Source organism: Eleutherodactylus coqui, chromosome 1 (genome assembly GCF_035609145.1).
Source record: "Eleutherodactylus coqui strain aEleCoq1 chromosome 1, aEleCoq1.hap1, whole genome shotgun sequence".
NCBI lineage: Eukaryota > Metazoa > Chordata > Amphibia > Anura > Eleutherodactylidae > Eleutherodactylus > Eleutherodactylus coqui.
In genome coordinates, this window is record NC_089837.1 from 14,945,524 (window position 1) to 14,964,324 (window position 18,801).

At 42.9% G+C, this 18,801-nt stretch overlaps 1 protein-coding gene across 1 annotated transcript in view; it reads right to left on the bottom strand.

Annotated features, from left to right (window-relative positions):
- Positions 1-280: 280 nt before the first annotated feature.
- Positions 281-18,801, bottom strand: part of LOC136571728 (vomeronasal type-2 receptor 26-like) — an 85,246-nt gene continuing 66,725 nt past the window's right edge. The window contains exons 4-5 of the mRNA XM_066572609.1: positions 1,442-1,565; positions 281-1,203 (exon numbers count right to left, since the gene is read on the bottom strand). Of these exons, the coding sequence (XP_066428706.1) occupies positions 281-1,203; positions 1,442-1,565 (1,047 nt within the window). The remainder of the gene's footprint in view (positions 1,204-1,441; positions 1,566-18,801) is intronic.

Here is an 18,801-nt window from a genome sequence, read left to right on the forward strand (position 1 = left end):
AAAAGTTCGTCTCGAGTAACGAGCACCCGAGCATTTTGGTGCTCGCTCATCTCTAATAAAGAATTTAAAGAATTAATTTTTTGGAACATTGTCACTGTTTTTATTATTGTATATTTTTAGACTAAAAGTGCAGTAACTTTATTGTGTACAAAGAGCGAAGACAACAAATAGAGGTTATTTGTCTGATCAGACCAACAAACTGTTCTAAATGTTACAGTAAGGCAAAACAGCCAAATAAGAAGCTGAAAAACACGGCCATGGAAAGAAGTGAGAGTAGGAGCTACAACGTATGCTTTATACTCTTTCTTTGTCCCAAAATTTTGTTGAACTTTGTATTCAGCTCTGGTCTCAGCAGGATAATGTAACATTTGGGGATGAAGATACAGCCCAGGAGTCCAGCACTGGAAGCTGAGATGGCAAAAACTTCTACAGCCACCATGTATTTCCCCTTGGTGCTGAGATAGGCCGGGATGAAGGAGATCCACACACTGCAGAAGACCAGCATGCTGAAGGAGATGTACTGAGCCTCATTGAAGACGTCTGGAAGCTTTCTGGCTAGAAATGCTATAATAAAGCTCAACACAGCCAGAAATCCCATGTAGCCAAGGACCATGTAGAAAGCAATGACAGATCCCTCATTACATTGTAAGATTATCTTCCCAACCTCTACTGCAGTGTTATAATCTGAGAATGGCGGAGAGAAAGACAACCAGAAGACACAGATCAGAACCTCTCCTGTTGTACCAGTAATGAGTAAGGATGTGGAGAGATGTCTCCCCAACCATCTCCTCAGTGTTCTGCCAGGTTGGATGGCATGAAAAGCCAAGACTACAGTGACAGTTTTAGCTAAAATGGAAGAAACTGCAAGACTATAAATGATCCCAGTTCCCACCTGTCGTAGCAGACATGAGATCCTCGTGGGCCGTCCAATGAATAAGAGAGAACATAGAAATGAGAAGAGTAGAGAGAGGAGCAGGATGTAGCTCAGGTTCTGGTTATTGGCTTTCACTATTGAAGTGTCCTTGTGTTTTATATATATCCCCAACACAACGACAGTCACAAAACAGAAGAAGAGATTGATAATGACGAGAGATAATCCCAATGTGTCTTCATATGACAGAAACTCAATTGGTCTTGGGATACAGGTGTCTCTTCTCTCATTAGGCCAGCGGTCTTCAGGACACTCCAAACATCTCTCCATATCTGAAAAATGGGACATTTATGGGGAGTCAAAATAGATAATATTAATTACTAGAATAAATAAGTATTCCAGCAGACAAGACCACTACCACATCTCAGCTAACAGGATTGTGTATGACATTTCACCCTGTAAATTATCTTTTATATAAATCACACTCGGTACACGTTGTATATTAATATAATCAATAATTAGCGGCCCTACAGAGTAACACAAGACAACTGATAAATGTCTATTTCTCACCAGTCTGGTTGGAGATCTTGCCTTCTGCACAGGGAACGCAGTAGTAGCAGCATTTTTGTTTTCCTTCCCATGGGACTTTCCTGTATCCGGGTAGACAACTCTCACTGCAGGCAGAACGTGGTATCTGTGATATATGGAGAATTTCCATGGTTGCTCCTTGTTTAGGATTCATTTACACATAGGAATTGATCGTTAGAACAAGGGAACAAGACTTTTCTTTTCAAATGACATCCTTCTACATGTACAATTTATGGTTTACATTTTTATCACATTTCATTCAGTCTATCATTGGTCTGTCAGGGTCGATTGGGAATACATGTGAACGGTTTACAAAGTACTGAACAGACGGAACGGCTCGCAAATGATGTATGATAATGCTTATACCTGCATAAAATGAACACCGAATGACAAGCGAACACATTATCATTCTTCATTCAGTTGTTGGCCGCGTTTTCATTGAACAATTATTGTTCATTTTTGAATGATTCAATAATTGTTTGAACAATAATTATTCAGTCTAAAAGCACCCTTAGGCCTTAGTCACACGGGCGTTTTTTGCCACGATTTGCGGATCGCATGACGGATGTGCATCCGCAAATCGCGTGACCGGGGCCGAAAAATCGCCCGAAAAAACTCCTCCTAGCCGGTTTCAATAGAAACGGTCCGGAGCTGTCCAGCGCATTGAATTCAATGGAGCCGGCAATACAGCCGACTCCATTGAAAGCAATGGGCTGCCGGCGATCGCAGGATGAATTGTCGGGAAGGGCTTAAATATATAAGCCCTTCCCTGCAATTCATTCAGAAATGTGTAAAAATAAAATATATATATATACTCACCTTGTCCCGGCAGACGGAGTTCAGCGCGGTCGACCGGCAGTGGGTGTGAGTGAGAGCTGCCCCTGATTGGCTCAGCGCTGAGCCCGTCTGACTAAGGCCTTAGCTTGTGATTTACATTTGGCCTTTTCCTGTTCATTAGGTTTTGTTTGCTCTTAGACTATTATAAGAGAAGAAAACTAAATACTGTATCAGTTTGGTTTGAAGTCTTTTTTAGCCCGTCATTGAATGAACTCCCAAAAACATGACAAAAAAATTTTAGCTGATAAAATTCATCCAGAAACACAATTATTACACTAAAATACCTTTATTGATGATTTTTTAGTTTTAATGCAAATTCGTTTCTGTATCGCATATGATACATCATGGCTATTGCCAACTTTTACATTGGATATGTATCACATGATACAACTTGTTTATTAACAACCTATCAGTGGTGTCCATATGATTACTTTTGTGGGTGCTTATAAAAAACTTAACCTCCTTCAAGGCTGTCAAACATTTTAGTGAATGTACAAGATACTGAAATACTACAAAATAGTCAATATTTGAATACTAATACTTAGGAATCAAATACTACATACTTTATACTGTAAAAAAAAGTCTTCTATTTAAGTGTTTTCAGTTCATCAAAAATGTGGTTGTACTAACGATTAAGGGGGGCTTGATCCCCCCTCAACCCTGTTATATGGAGTCCAACAACGCTGTTTTTGTGTTGAGACACAATGCTACTCCACATGTTGTACTGTGCCCTTCTATGTTGACCATAAAGCCAGTTTGTATCTTATATGATACATATACATTCTTCTATGTACTACTTGTGAATATTTATAGATATATAAGTGTTTAGTTCCTTGTTTGAGTCTTTTAGAATAACATTTTTTTTCTTACCTTATAGTCCACAAACATTCCCTGATATTCACCCAGGTAGATCTACCTGTACTGTTTTCATTGGGACAGCTGTTTTCCTTCTATATAATCTGCAACTGACCAACTATGCCATCTAGTGGCTGCTCACAGCACCATGTGGTAATACCATGAAGTGTCATATCTGTTGCACAATGCAGTAGAGAGGCAAAGCCATTCCCTTAAAAAATATATGGGAATATGTGTACTGCATCATATAAGATACAAAATATGGTGAATATATTAAAAGTGTATTTAACTCTTTACTAACCCACTAAACCAAGACACAGTGCTGGAAGCCATAAAATTTGATGCCCAGAGCCGTAAAAATATGGAGTTGGGGCTTTTTTATTGTATTTATCTAATATGCTTCTGCCTGTTATATCATAATCCTCGAGATATTCAATTAACCAAGAGCACTCTAGACACAATATCTTAGCCCTACTGAAGTGGACTGGCAAACGTGATGTTATCAGCACCAGTTTCCAAGAATATGTTCTGTTTTACTTTACGCTATCAAGTGAGATGCAGCGCTAATATAGACAGACTACTTCCTATGGCATTCAGAATTGTGTGTGATTTATAAGCTTCCTCGAGCTCAACCATTAACATTAATTTGGCCACCTGAAAACATACCAACTAACAAATATTTTGCTAACAAATTTAGCATGCAACATGGAGCTTCCACCAAATTCTCACTCCAGATCCATGAAAAGAATTCAGTGATGTTCCCTTCTCCAGGAAGGACAGACAGATTGTTCTGTAAACGAAAAGGAAGAAACCTTATTTCTTACAAAATCATCTGCCCTTTCCTGAGGTTGTGATTACCCCTGTTCACTGGCTGACAGGAGGGCACCAGTGTCATTCCTTGAGATCCGTGTCGAAGAATCCGACAGATGGTAAGCTTTGGGGTAAGAATTCTGTATGTAAATAGTGAACAGGTGTTTAAAGCGTGTGTGTGTGTGTCTGTGTGTGTGTGTGTGTCTGTGTGTGTGTGTGTGTGTGTGTGTCTGTGTCTCTGTGTGTGTAGTGTGAACCTGTCACAAAAGGAATTTTTTAAGCATTGCAAATGTGTTTGATCTTCAGGCTATCGCAATGAAAGAATACCAAAGTGCATGGACTCCATCTGTTGCAGAAAGGCTACAGTTGCAATTGAATCAATCTGAGAGTATAGCCTTTTCGAGAAGTGCTTATCTATTACCCAGGAGAAATAGTAACCCTGTAGATGATGGATATTGTTCTGACTGTTGAAGAATAAGATTGGAGCTGAAGATTGCACTGCTGATAACTAAAGCGTTGCTGTTTGTGTTTATTTTTTGATCTGGGTAACTTGAAAAGTTATTGCCCATTTATGAGGAGGGAACCCAACCCCTCATTGCCTGGAAAAAGTACACTTGTCAAGGTTACAGTGTGTAATACTACCAAGGGTGTAGTGTTAAATGTGCCACCACAATACAGGCTTTTTCAATTGCAACCAGACAGGACCTTAACTTCTTCCCACTATAGGACATGCATTTACATCCTGCAGCGTCGGGGTATATATGAAGAGAGATCGCTCAGTGATCTGATCTAAGCTGTTAACCCTTTAAATGCCGCTGTCAATTCTGGCAGCCACATTTAAATTCTGGGACAATATACAGGGGTGACAATGAGATTGCAGGGAGCCGTGAGCGAGTCATGGCAGCCGAGGGCCTTCTGAAAGGCCCCGGGGCTGTATTAGCAGAATAGGGTGGCTTGATAGACTGCCTGCCCAAACACAGTATGATGCAATGCTATGGCATTACATCATACTGCAGGAGCGATCAAAGCATCTATAAAAGTTATTGCACTCAGAAGATGGCGACAGAAAATAATTTTAAAAAATTAAATATCTTTGAAAAAAATAAACGTAGTACAAAAAAACTATATAAGTTTGATATCATAGCAATTACACTGACCCATAGATTAATGTTATCATGTCATTTTTGTTGCAGATTGTGCTTCGTAGAAACAAGACGCACCAAAAGATGGCGGCATTTTGCTTTTTGTTCTTTTTATTTTAGTCCACATAGAGTTTTTTCCAGTACATTATATGGTAAATTAAATAGTATTATTCAAAAATACAACTTGTCCAGAAAAAAACAAGCCCTCATACAGCTACATCGATGGATAGGTAAAGGAGTTACAATTTTTTATAGGGGGGGAGGAAAAAACAAAAATGGGAAAAAAAGGGCCATGTCCTTAAGAGGTTAAACATTGTGAGGGATTAGCGTTTAGGGGCAGTAGCAGCGTGGGCATCCGCGGCCAGAGACAGTGACACCTGGCAACAACGTTCTTTAGTCCAGGCTTTGCCTTGGTTTATTGCAGCAGAAACAAAACCAAAACGGAAATAAACACCTGCTCGTCTGAGCACTCACTATACATATGCTTGTTCCTGACTACTCACTGTCAGAATACTTCTTGCTTGCTGCACACAGCCAGTCCGGTCCTCAGACCTGTGGAGGTCTCACCACACCCTCCTGGGTGTTGAGGTTAGGGGCGTCACCCTGTCAACCTCGCCTTTGGCTCTCTCAGTCCACACGCTGGGCTAGCCGGGCTCCTTGCTCCGCAGAGCCCTCTCTCTGGCTCTCAGCCAGACGCTCTCTCTCTCTCTGACCTTGTAGGCCCAGGCTTTATAAGTCTCACCTGGTACGTGGGAGTGGCCATCCCACCCTTCGCTTTGACCACTCCAGGAAAAGCCGGCCCGGACTATGCGGCTTGGAGCCACTTACAAAACTACAACGTGTTAGTAACATAGCGTTACTGACACAGAAATGCTGGCTTCCTCCACCGAGCCCAGGCCGCTCGGTGGCACGTATCCACCCTCCAGCACTTTGTCAGTCACTGTCTCACAACATGTATTAAAAAATTGGGAGTTACGAGGGGCAGAGTCTGACCGCTGAACGAGATGGAGTCCTAAGCTGGGAGCTCCGTCTCATCGGCACCCGCGGGGACCCGACCCAGCGGTTATCAGCTGAACTAATGGGGAAGATCGGGAGAGAGAAGCTGGGAGAGTCACAGAGCACCCCAGATCGTACAAAGGACAGACTGACATGCAGTGGTACCTCAAAGACCAGAGTACCCAAGATGGCGCCGGCTGCAGAGTTCACTGCCCTGAACAGTAAGGAGGGGGAAGATGGGGCCTCTACTGATGGTGAGGACGGAGAGAATGTGTCCAGAAGCTTTATGAAAGAGTTGTTCTCTCAGGCACTGCACCCCTTAAGAGCAGATCTGTCCAAGATAAAAGAAGACCTCAGACACATGGGCCGCAGAGTGAAAGAGCTGGAATCCGCCACGGCCGCCATCACTGCGCACTCCAGTGATCTTGAAAAAACCCTCAAAGAGCACCATAGTCAGATCAACAAGTTCCTAATAATGCAGGAGGACATCGAAAATAGAAATAGACGTAACAACGTACGCATAAAAGGGCTCCCAGAGTCGTGGGCTGCCGATTGCCTAGCCAAAGTGGCCAAAGAAATCTTAAGTCAGCTCCTTGGCAAGGACAAAGCTGCAGCCATTATTATTGAGCGCATACACAGAGCCCTCAGGCCTTTGCCCGCTGCCTCAGAACCTCCGAGGGACGTAGTGTGCAAAATACTCTCCTTTCCCGACGCCTTTGAAGTCTTAAAAGCTGCAAGGTTTGCTAAAGACTTAAAATATGGAGATGCCTCTATACAAATCTTTCAAGATTTGGCTCCCTCTACCCATGCCAAACGCCACCTGCTGCGTCTGCTTCTGGATGCCCTAAGAAACAAAGGGATAAAATATGCTTGGCTGTTCCCTTTTGGCCTAGGGATAACTCATCAAGGTCGCAAATTAAATATCCGATCTCCATATGAACTTCAACAATGCTGGCAATTTCTGCACATCGAGCCAATTGAGAGCCCAAGCTGGCTGCCATTACCGGACATCCCAAGATTCTCCACTGTGACGACCCCAGGGACTTGGCAACCAGTCACCAGCCATAAGTCCCCCAGGGGCAAGAAAAAGAAAACAAGAGAAGATCCTGAAACGCTGGATACCTGAAGTCTGCCACCGGGAGAGTTTGTAACTGTTATTTCGTTGAGATGGGACCTTTGCTCGCCTGTGCCCACGCCTAGGCCCTATTTTTTTGCTACCTCTAGCTAGAACTTAATGGCATGAGAACTATGGGGTGACATCAGGGCCTGACACTCTGGTGTCTCCACCTTTGACGGGGCAGCGGTGGCATTCGCACTGGTCTCGTTACATGGCTTGGAGGGGAGACCCGTTTCCATATTCTCCCCCCGTCCCTGTTTATAGTTTTCCTTCATTTCCCCTTAGTCAAGCTGTAACCTTATATAGGTCAACTGATATGTTTCCTGCTTACAGCATGTTCATTTATACATTTCCACTTACTATAACTGTTTCCCCAATCTGATAAGGTCCCCGACTGTGCCTGTCAGGTCAGGCCGACTGTACGTAGTTTGTGCTTCTAGGTTTCGCCGTTGCGTTACCTTATTGTGGCTCGCCCACCCCTTACGAGGATTCTGGATTACACCAGACCCTCCAGCTGAAATCATTAGCTCTGTTGTATCCATTTGTTTGTTTGTTTCGGTTTCATTTACCTAATTATTTTCTCAACCCTTTTCCATCTGTGTTTTAGTACCTTTTCCTTATTGCTCACACCCCTTCCCCCCCCCCCTTTTCCTTCCACCGTCTCTTTCCCTACTTGCTCAGACGAGAGGTCCATCCATATAATATTTGTTCTTCTCTGCTATTTTTCCCAAGTAACTAAATATGGATGACCTTCGACTCACGTCCTTTAGCGTCCGAGGCATCAACACTCCAGTGAAGCGCCATAACATCGCCCTCCTCCTTAAAAGATACGGCACGAAAATCCTACTTCTCCAGGAGACTCACTTCAGGGGGGACAGGTGCTTCGCGCTGCCAGGTAAGCAGTTCTCCCAGCACTTTCATAGTTCCCATGCTGTGTCCGCCTCCAGAGGGGTATCGACTCTCGTCCACAAAACCGTCAGCTTTATTTGCGATTTGCAGTATACAAACAGTGAAGGTAGAGTCTTGTATTTAAAGGGTTCTATCAACAACACATATGTCACAATTGCCAATTTTTATGCACCGAATGTTGACCAAGTCCCCTGGCTAATCTCCCAGCTGGAGGTATTAAAACATTTTGTAGTGGGACAGGTTATTCTAGGGGGTGATTTAAATCTTACCCTTAATCCTTTACTGGATTCCTCTACTGGCCATTCCCAGATATCCCAGACTAGGCTGAGGAAATTAAATAAAAGCTTACAAGAGTTGGGCCTAGTGGGCGCCTGGCGTCTATTACATCCATCAGACAGGGATTACTTGTTTTTTTCGCAGGTACACCTTTCCCATCAAAGACTAGACTACCTCTTTGTTTCTTCTGGACTCCTCACCTCCCTAAAGGGGGCAAAGATAGATTCAGCAACTGTCTCAGACCATGCACCAATCCATGTAACACTTCGCCCCCTTCATCAGCATCCTAGGGAATGGAAATGGAGGCTAAACGCTTCTTTATTGGATTCTAAAGAGGATATTTCCTCCTTATCCAATCTAATCGAGGAATACTTTCATATTAATTCAAAGAGAGATGTAAGCATACCTATGGTATGGAAAGCCCATAAACCATATGTCAGGGGCTTGCTGATAGCCATGGGCTCCAGGGCCAAGAGGAAAATCCAAAAGGAAATAGACGATAAATTTATACAAATAGCCAAACTGGAACAAATAGTCAAACTATCTCAAACCCAATCCCTACTAGGGCAACTAACCGAAATAAGAAGAGACCTTCAGCTTTGCCTTAACTCTAAATTCAATAAAAAGCATCTGTTTTGGAAACACATTGTCTATACCCAAGGCAATAAAGGAAGCAAACTTACTTCTTACCTAATTAAAAAAGCTCAGGCCAAAAATGCAATCACTGCTATTAAAAACCAGCCGAGGAAGATGGCCACATCCACTAAAGAGATTGCTAAAGAGTTTCAGCTTTATTACTCAGACGTTTATAACCTTCAAAAACCTTCAACTCCCTCCTGAAGATGCTCTAAAAACAAAAAATCTAATTGATACCTTTCTACATCGCCTACCCATACCAAAATTAAGCCACAAAGACGCTAAATCCCTGTTAACACCCGTGACTCAAGATGAGATTAAGGATTTACTAGCCACGTGTCCTCCTAATAAAAGTCTGGGGCCCGATGGCCTATCCTTGCCCTATTATAAATCCTTCCAAACTGTATAAACTCCCAGATTGACTGACCTGTTCAACACTCTCCTATCGGGAGCCCCCCTCCCCAGACAGGCGCAGGAGGTCCACATTATCTTAAAGGGGTTGTCCCACGGCAGCAAGTGGGTCTATACACTTCTGTATGGCCATATTAATGCACTTTGTAATGTACATTGTGCATTAATTATGAGCCATACAGAAGTTATAAAAAGTTTTTTACTTACCTGCTCCGTTGCTAGCGTCCTCGTTCCCATGGAGCCGACTAATTTTCGCCCTCCGATGGCCAAATTAGCCGCGCTTGCGCAGTCCAGGTCTTCTTGCTGTCTTCAATGGGGCCGCTCGTGCAGAATGCCGTCTCCGTGTAGCTCCGCCCCGTCACGTGCCGATTCCAGCCAATCAGGAGGCTGGAATCGGCAATGGACCGCACAGAAGAGCTGCGGTCCACGGAGGGAGCAGACCCCGGCGGCCATCTTCAGCAGGTGAGTATGAAGACGCCGGACTGCCGGGATTCAGGTAAGCGCTGAGCGGTTTGTTTTTTTAACCCCTGCCTCGGGGTTGTCTCGCGCCGAACGGGGGGGGGGGGGGGGGTTAAAAAAAAAAAAAAAACCGTTTCGGCGCAGGACAACCCCTTTAATTCATAAGGATAATAAAGATCCCATACTCTGCAGCAGTTACAGGCCTATATCCCTTATTAATTTGGACGTCAAGCTATAGGCAAAGCTCCCAGCTAGGAGGTTAGACAAATTCATCATCCCTGTGTTAATCAATGAAGAGCAGGCGGGTTTCGTAAGGGGAAGGGAGGGCAAGGATAACTGCCGCAGACTCCTCCACGCATCGCGCTACGCCCAACTCCATAACATACCTCTAGCTCTCATAGGAACCGACGCGTAAAAAGCGTTTGACCGTGTTGACTGGTGCTACATGAAGTGTGCGTTGTTACACTACAATTTCCGATTGGAGTTCGTATCCGCCATCTTTTTCCTCTATGCCTGCCCTTACACAAGACTTAAAGTCAACGACATCTTATCCCCCCCATTCGACATCAAAAATGGTACCCGACAGAGTTGCCCCCTCTCCCCCTCCTTATTCATCTTGGCCCTGGAGCCCCTTCTGCTGCAAGTTAGACAGGACCCCGACATTGTGGGTTTGTCTATCGGAAGCAATCTCCTTTCCACCGTGGCTTTTGCGGACGACATCGTTTTCCTGGTTACCAACCCCGAAACGGGTCTCCTTAGATTACTCGATCTCCTGAATGCCTTTGGCAAACTCTCGAATTTTAAAATTAATTTTAATAAATCTACAGTACTTAATATCTCCATACCCCACTCAAGTAGTAAGAAGTTTAGCAATATCTTCCCGTTTGCGTGGTCAGAGACATCCTTGGACTACTTGGGCATCAAGATACCTAAAAAGCTAGAGGATATATACTCTGCCAACTTTTCCCCATTGCTAAAAAAGCTTCTAACAGACTACGATATACCATTTATATCCTGGTTCGGCAGAAGGAATATTTTGAAATCTTACACTTTGCCAACTATCCTCTATACGATCAGGATGCTACCTATCTATCTACCGCCAAGCTTCTTTAAAATCCTGCGTTCGGCGTTTGCGGGTTATGTATGGAGGCGGAGGAGGCCGAGACTGGCCTATAGTTTAATGACTAAAAGAAGATTTGAGGGAGACATGGACCTCCCTAACATACTCGATTACTACCGTGCCTCACAATTGCGCTATTGACTGGACTTGGTCCACCCGAGAAGGGACATCCTCCTGTCCAAATTGGCCACGGCCCACGGTTCCAACGGTTCCCTGGAGGATCTGTGGTATCCCGCAAAGAGCAGATACAGAGCAAGGGATTTCAGCCCTTTGCTAAGAGGCCCCTGCGAGGTGTGGGACAGTGTGGGGGAAAATTTGACCCCTAGGCCCTCCCCATCTTCTCCTCTAAGTTTTGTATTTAGATTACTGGACCTTTCATTGGATCCAGTCTCCACCTACATCTGGAGGAAATTTAAAGACCTTACCGTGGGAGACCTTCAAGTCTTAGCCCATTTACTGGTATCGGAGATAATACAGTCGTTATTGCCGGCCTGGTCCTCCTCCTTCCTCCTTCGAGCCACAGTTGAAAAGGTTTTAGGAGACTTCCTTAGGACCTACAGATCAACTAGGCCCCGAACTCCATTCGAACGCTCATTAGAGGAATCTAACCATAGGACAAGAAAAATTTCATATCTCCGTCAACAGTTCATCATACCCCAAACCACGACTAAACCATCCTTCATTATTTCCTGGGAAAGGGACTGGGAATATCCCTATCACAGAGTGACACCAAAGCTATCTTAGCCACCTCTTTTGGCCTCTCCCCATGCGTTCTAGCCCAAGAATTTCACTATAAACTCTTAGTAAGGTGGTATAAGACCCCGCAGTGGCTCCATGCATACAAACTGGCCCCACGTAGCAAATGTTGGAGATGTAACACTGATGAAGGCTCCTATTTGCATATTTTGTGGACCTGTGCGAAGATGTTACCCTTCCGGAGGGGAGTGGGGGAGGTGCTGGGAAAAATCAAACAAAACTTTGTTCTCACGCCCGAGATGGTGTTCCTGTGGAAGACGTCTCCAGCGTTCCACCCACGCTGAGATAGGCTGAAAGCTTGTTTGATTGACGCAGCTAAGACTTTGATCCCTTTGCTCTGGCAGCGCGAGGCACCTCCTTCCTTGTCTCAATGGAAAGAGAAGGTCAACATGATTTACAATCTTGAGGAACTGTCGAGCTGGCAAAACAATTCATATGATAAGTTCTTAAGGATTTGGTTTCCCTGGCGTAACTTGAGACTCTTGGACGTACTACATCATTGAATTGAGCCCCCCCTTCCTCCTCCGAACCCTCTTTCCTGACCTCTCATTTCCTTCCCCTCTCTCCCCCCTACCCATTATTCTTTTTTATTTGACTTTATCTTACCTTATTAAGTAAAGCATCTTTCAAGCTTACCCTTGTAATGGAATATAAAGTGTTAAGTTTCAGAATTGAATAAGTGTATGTTTCTTACCTTGTATTAGACTATTGACCCTTAAATAGAAGACTAAAACCTATGCTTTGTAGTGTCAGGAACTAGGATTTTAAGATAAGAAGTCAACAGACAAATTAAATAAGGCTAAGCTATGTTAACAGAGAAGACACACAGCGATAGCAGAAATATTGTCTAATGCCACAGCAATATCCTGACTTAGGTAATTCTGTGTCTGAGACGACCCTTAAGAGCTTTGAGAATATTTGATAGATGTCAATAAGTCTTGTGATCAATAAGTATTTTCACCTTTGTAACAGTAAGCTACGTAACACTAATCTTTGTACCAGGCAACATTTGGATACCCCCATTCTTTCTGTATAAGAGTTGGCAATGTTCATAATAAAGTGGAATTAATTGATTCTCATGGAGAAGTGACTTGACATAACATGGAGTGGTTTCATGCTATTGATAGATAATGCTAGCAAAATCTCCTCATCACGGGCTTCCATATCTACCAATTTGGCACCTGGCAACAAGGTCATCAGATCGGTACCGGTGTGGTCCGATAACACCCTCCCTCCACCCCTTGCCCCTCAGGGGCTGCCAGGACGTAGCTTGTTTAGCGTATAATTTGGATTTGCCTGACCGCACTGCGATTGCTTTTCATTGTCTATTACATAAAGATGTCAAATCTGTTTTTCGTCTCGCTCTGACAGAGTTCGATACTACCCTGTATTACAAAATTCTTGAATAAAAATTGATTTAAAAAAAAAAAAAAAGATTGTGAGTTACCATAGGGAATTCACAAGAAAATGGCAGCAAGGGCAGTGCTTGGAAAACTGCTAAGAAGCTGGTTAAGGTGAAAAAATGCAATGTAAGAATGTCAGTCAATATTTAAAAGAGCTGGTAAGAATCCAGAAGGATGCTAGGACAGTTGTGCATGTGGAAATCGGCCATGTGTTGGCTTCTGAGGATCGTCTCACAGCATTGGGCGACCAGTAGTGGACAGGAACGTTAAATTTCAGTGCGTTATACTTTCTTACCTGTGACTGAACACTGTTGGCTGCATCGTGTAAGTACACATTTAGTTTCTACTTACAAAACTATGTTTTTTAGTCTTTTTAAGAATTAATAACTGTTTTTGCAGTCTGTATTTGCAGTTTGTAAGGGGGGAAGCTTTCATATATAGAGTCTTGATTAGAGAGGCTTAATAGTCTATCTTCTCAGAAGCACAAGGTGAATTCCAATGGTTGGGGCTGTCAGCCTCCGAGAACTGTAGAAAATGTATTACTGCTGCATAGAATTATGCACGATGAACCTGATGGAGAAAGCATGTTATATGGGTGGTTTGAAGAAGTGAAACGTTGGATAGCAGATCATAATGAAAAAAAAATGAAGTAAAATAAAGGATCTCAGCAAGTGTGTGCAGAAGGTTACAAGAAAGTTGCATTGAAAGGATGTTTATGTACAGTGATTTAAATATTGTCTGAGCAATGTGAATTGAAAATGGGTGATTTTTGCTGCACAAGACAACTACAATGTAATACTTGTCGATTCTGACCATAAATAATGTGGATCTGTTATTTTGTGAGTGCGTGAGTGTGAAGGGTCCCTGTATGTGTTATATATGAGACTAGCTGATATACCCGGCTTCACCCGAGTTAATTTGGTACTGGTTTTTATCTGGTGTTCACATGGAAAATCTTATGAAGTCGTGGTTACTTTAGAGATACTGAAGAAAAACATATGTTCACCATTTTGCATAGTTCTCTGCGTTACCCAGGAAACACCACGGGAGGTAACCATGCGACGCTTCCTTTATATAAAATGACATCAGGAAGGGAGAGAATTAGATTACATACATAAAATTTGGACACTAATTCTTTTGCGCATAGAATTGAATAATCGAGTTGGGACCCATTAGCTTTTCCTATTTATGACATAATCAATGCTTGTGCCAAATTTCATGTTTCTATGACACTGGAAAGTGAGAGATTTAGATTATGTACGTAAAATTTGGACGCTAATTCTTTTGCGCATAGAATTGAATAATGGAGTTGGGACCCATTAGCATTTCTTATTTATGACATAATCAATGTTCGTACCAAATTTCCCGTTTCTATGACACCGGAAAGTGAAGAAATTACATTCCGCACGTAAAATTTGGACGCTAATTCTTTTGCGCATAGAATTGAATAATGGAGTTGGGACCCATTAGCTTTTCCTATTTATGACATAATCAATGCTCGTGCAAAATTTCACGTTTCTATGACACCGGAAAGTGAAAAAATTACATTCCGCACGTAAAATATTGACGCCAATTCTTTTGCGCATAGAATTGAATAATCGAGTTGGGACTTATAAACTTTTCCTATTTATGACATAATCAATGCTCGTGCCAAATTTCACGTTTCTATGACACCGTAAAGTGAAAAAATTACATTCCGTACGTAACATTTCGACGCCAATTCTTTTGCACTAGAATTGAATAATGGAGTTGGGACCCATTAGCTTTTCCTATTTATGACATAATCAATGCTCGTGCCAAATTTCGTGTTTCTATGACATTGGAAAGTGAGAAAATTACATTCCGCACTTAAAATTTGGACGCTAATTCTTTTGCGCATAGAATTAAATAATCGAGTTGGGACCCATTAGCTTTTCCTATTTACGACATAATCAATGCTCATGCCAAATTTCCCGTTTCTATGACATTGGGAAGTGAGTGATTTAGATTATGTACGTAAAATTTCGACGCCAAGTCTTTTGCGCTAGAATTGAATAATCGAGTTGGGACCCAATTATTTTTCCTATTTTGGAGATAATCTATGCTCGTGCCAAATTTCATGTTTCTACGATATCGGGAAGTTGGAGAACTTTTGGCGAGTCAGTCAGTCAGTCAGTCAGTCAGTGAGTCAGTCAGTGAGGGCTTTCAGCTTTATATATATAGATAGATACACTACCGTTCAAAAGTTTGGGGTCACATTGAAATGTCCTTATTTTTGAAGGAAAAGCACTGTACTTTTCAATGAAGATAACTTTAAACAAATGCACTGTATACATTGCTAATGTGGTAAATGACTATTCTAGCTGCAAATGTCTGTTTTTTTGTGCAAAATCTACAAAGGTGAATAGAGGCCCATTTCCAGCAACTATCACTCCAGTGTTCTAATGGTACAATGTGTTTGCTCATTGGCTCAGAAGGCTAATTGATGATTAGAAAACCCTTGTGCAATCATGTTCACACATCTGAAAACAGTCTAGCTCGTTACAGAAGCTACAAAACTGACCTTCCTGTGAGCAGATTGAGTTTCTGGAGCATCACATTTGTGGGGTCAATTAAACGCTCAAAATGGCCAGAAAAAGAGAACTTTCATCTGAAACTCGACAGTCTATTCTTGTTCTTAGAAATGAAGGCTATTCCATGCGAGAAATTGCTAAGAAATTGAAGATTTCCTACAACGGTGTGTACTACTCCCTTCAGAGGACAGCACAAACAAGCTCTAACCAGAGTAGAAAAAGAAGTGGGAGGCCGTGTTGCACAACTAAGCAAGAAGATAAGCACATTAGAGTCTCTAGTTTGAGAAACAGACGCCTCACAGGTACCCAACTGGCTTCTTCATTAAATAGTACCCGCAAAACACCAGTGTCAACATCTACAGTGAAGAGGCGGCTGCGGGATTTTGGGCTTCAGGGCAGAGTGGCAAAGAAAAAGCCATATCTGAGACTGGCCAATAAAAGAAAAAGATTAAGATGGGCAAAAGAACACAGACATTGGACAGAGGAAGACTGGAAAAAAGTGTTGTGGACGGATGAATCCAAGTTTGAGGTGTTTGGATCACAAAGAAGAACGTTTGTGAGACGCAGAACAAATGAAAAGATGCTGGAAGAAGGCCTGATGCCATCTGTTAAGCATGGTGGAGGTAATGTGATGGTCTGGGGTTGCTTTGGTGCTGGTAAGGTGGGCGATTTGTACAGGGTAAAAGGGATTCTGAATAAGGAAGGCTATCACTCCATTTTGCAACGCCATGCCATACCCAGTGGACAGCGCTTGATTGGAACCAATTTCATCCTACAACAGGACAATGACCCTAAACACACCTCCAAATTGTGCAAGAACTATTTACAGCAGAAGCAGGCAGCTGGTATTCTATCGGTAATGGAGTGGCCAGCGCAGTCACCAGATCTGAACCCCATTGAGCTGTTGTGGGAGCAGCTTGACCGTATGGTACGCCAGAAGTGCCCATCCAACCAATCCAACTTGTGGGAGATGCTTCTAGAAACGTGGGGTGCAATTTCACAAGCTTACCTCAACCAATTAACAGCTAGAATGTCAAAGGTGTGCAATGCTGTAATTGCTGCAAAAGGAGGATTCTTTGACGAAAGCAAAGTTTGATGTAAAAACAATGTTATTTCAAATACAAATCATTATTTCTAACCTTGTCAATGTCTTGACTCTATTTTCTATTCATTTCACAACGCATGGTGGTGAATAAGTGTGACTTTTCATGGAAAACACAATTGTTTGGGTGACCCCAAACTTTTGAACGGTAGTGTATGTTCTAGATGCATTCAACGCAAGTACATGATGTATTCAAAATATTGGGTTCTATTTATTTAAATACTATTGGAGTATGATGCTAAAATGACATAATTATGTATTTGACAACATAATGAGTGCATAATGATTGCATTGCAAATCAAGTTAAGAACAAAAATTTGCATAAAGGGCATCACATTTCCAATGTGGGTATATTTATGGTGTCAGAGACCTATTAGGGCAGATATACTTACAATGATACAAGCAGAAGTTGAATATACCCTAAATGTTGTTAGTGGCATTAAGCCTTTAAAGAACCAGCAGTTAACCACCGTTTTGTGCAGGTTCCAGATGTGTTATGGGCCCCCTACTGTCTTAGTCGCTCCTGTAGGCATGGAAATACTGCATTGAGCAGAAGTTAAAAATCCTTCGGCTGCAGATGCACTAAGTATATGACCGCCGAGACCATTACATTGAATTTCCAGTGCATGATTGTCTAGAATTAATAGAAGGGAAACTATGGGTTTTGAAAGTCCCTATCCACGTCTCACCCAATGGTACTGTTACCCTCGGCTCTGAGGTGGATAAACAGTTAATTTGCTTGTTAAAAGCTTTTCACTTCTTAGAAAGAACTAATAAATTCACACCCCCTGCAGATCTAGCCCAGCTTACTCAGGTCCCACAGACGCTTTGGGTAACTAACAAGACAGATATTGGAAAGTTTCTCATCCTACCTGACTTGGTCAAGCTGAAAAAGGGGCTGTGCTTCCTCAAAGCCTCAGTACCCCCTGAGCCCTGCATAAGAGGCTGCAATTAAAATAAGAATTCATGTCAGGGCCATAAAGGAAACTACATTGCATCCTGCTGCATTACATTTGCTTGGATATAAAGGGGAGAAAATGGACACAACTAGAGATGAGCGAACATACTCGTCCGAGCTTGATACTCGTTCGAGTATTAGCGTGTTCGAGATGCTCGTTACTCGTGACGAGTACCACGCGATGTTCGAGTTACTTTCACTTTCCTCTCTGAGACGTTAGCGCGCTTTTCTGGCCAATTGAAAGACAGGGAAGGCATTACAACTTCCCCCTGCGACGTTCAAGCCCTATACCACCCCCCTGCAGTGAGTGGCTGGCGAGATCAGGTGTCATCCGAGTATAAAAATCGGCCCCTCCCGCGGCTCGCCACAGATGCGTTGTGACATAGCTGAGGGACAATGCTGTTGGTGCCGGAGCTGCTATAGGGAGAGCGTTAGGAGTTAGTGTAGGCTTCAAGAACCCCAACGGTACTTCTTAGGGCCACATCTAACCATGTGCAGTAGTGTGGAGGCTGCTTTTAGCAGTGTTGCACATTTTGTTTTTTGGTATATCGGCCGTGCAGAGCATTGCGCCCTGCAGTAATAGTCCAGGGACAGAAGTGTGGAGGCAGGGAGAGCGTTAGGAGTTATTGTAGGCTTCAAGAACCCCAACAGTCCTTCTTAGGGCCACATCTAACCGTGTGCAGTAGTGTGGAGGCTGCTTTTAGCAGTGTTGCACATTTTTTTTTTTTTGGTATATTGGCCGTGCAGAGCATTGCGCCCTGCAGTAATACTCCAGGGACAGAATTGTGTAGGCAGGGCCAGAAGACATATATTATTGATTGAATATACGCAGTGGTCCTTTTCAAAAAAATATTGGAAAAAAATTTATTTGGCCTGCCTGTCACTGTGCTCAGTGTTCTGGGTCCGTGTCTGCTGGGGGTAGTAGTTCTATAAAATCATACGCAGCCAGCTAAGTGTTACAGCAGGCTTGCGCCAAATTATTTCCTGGCTCTGAAATCACCGC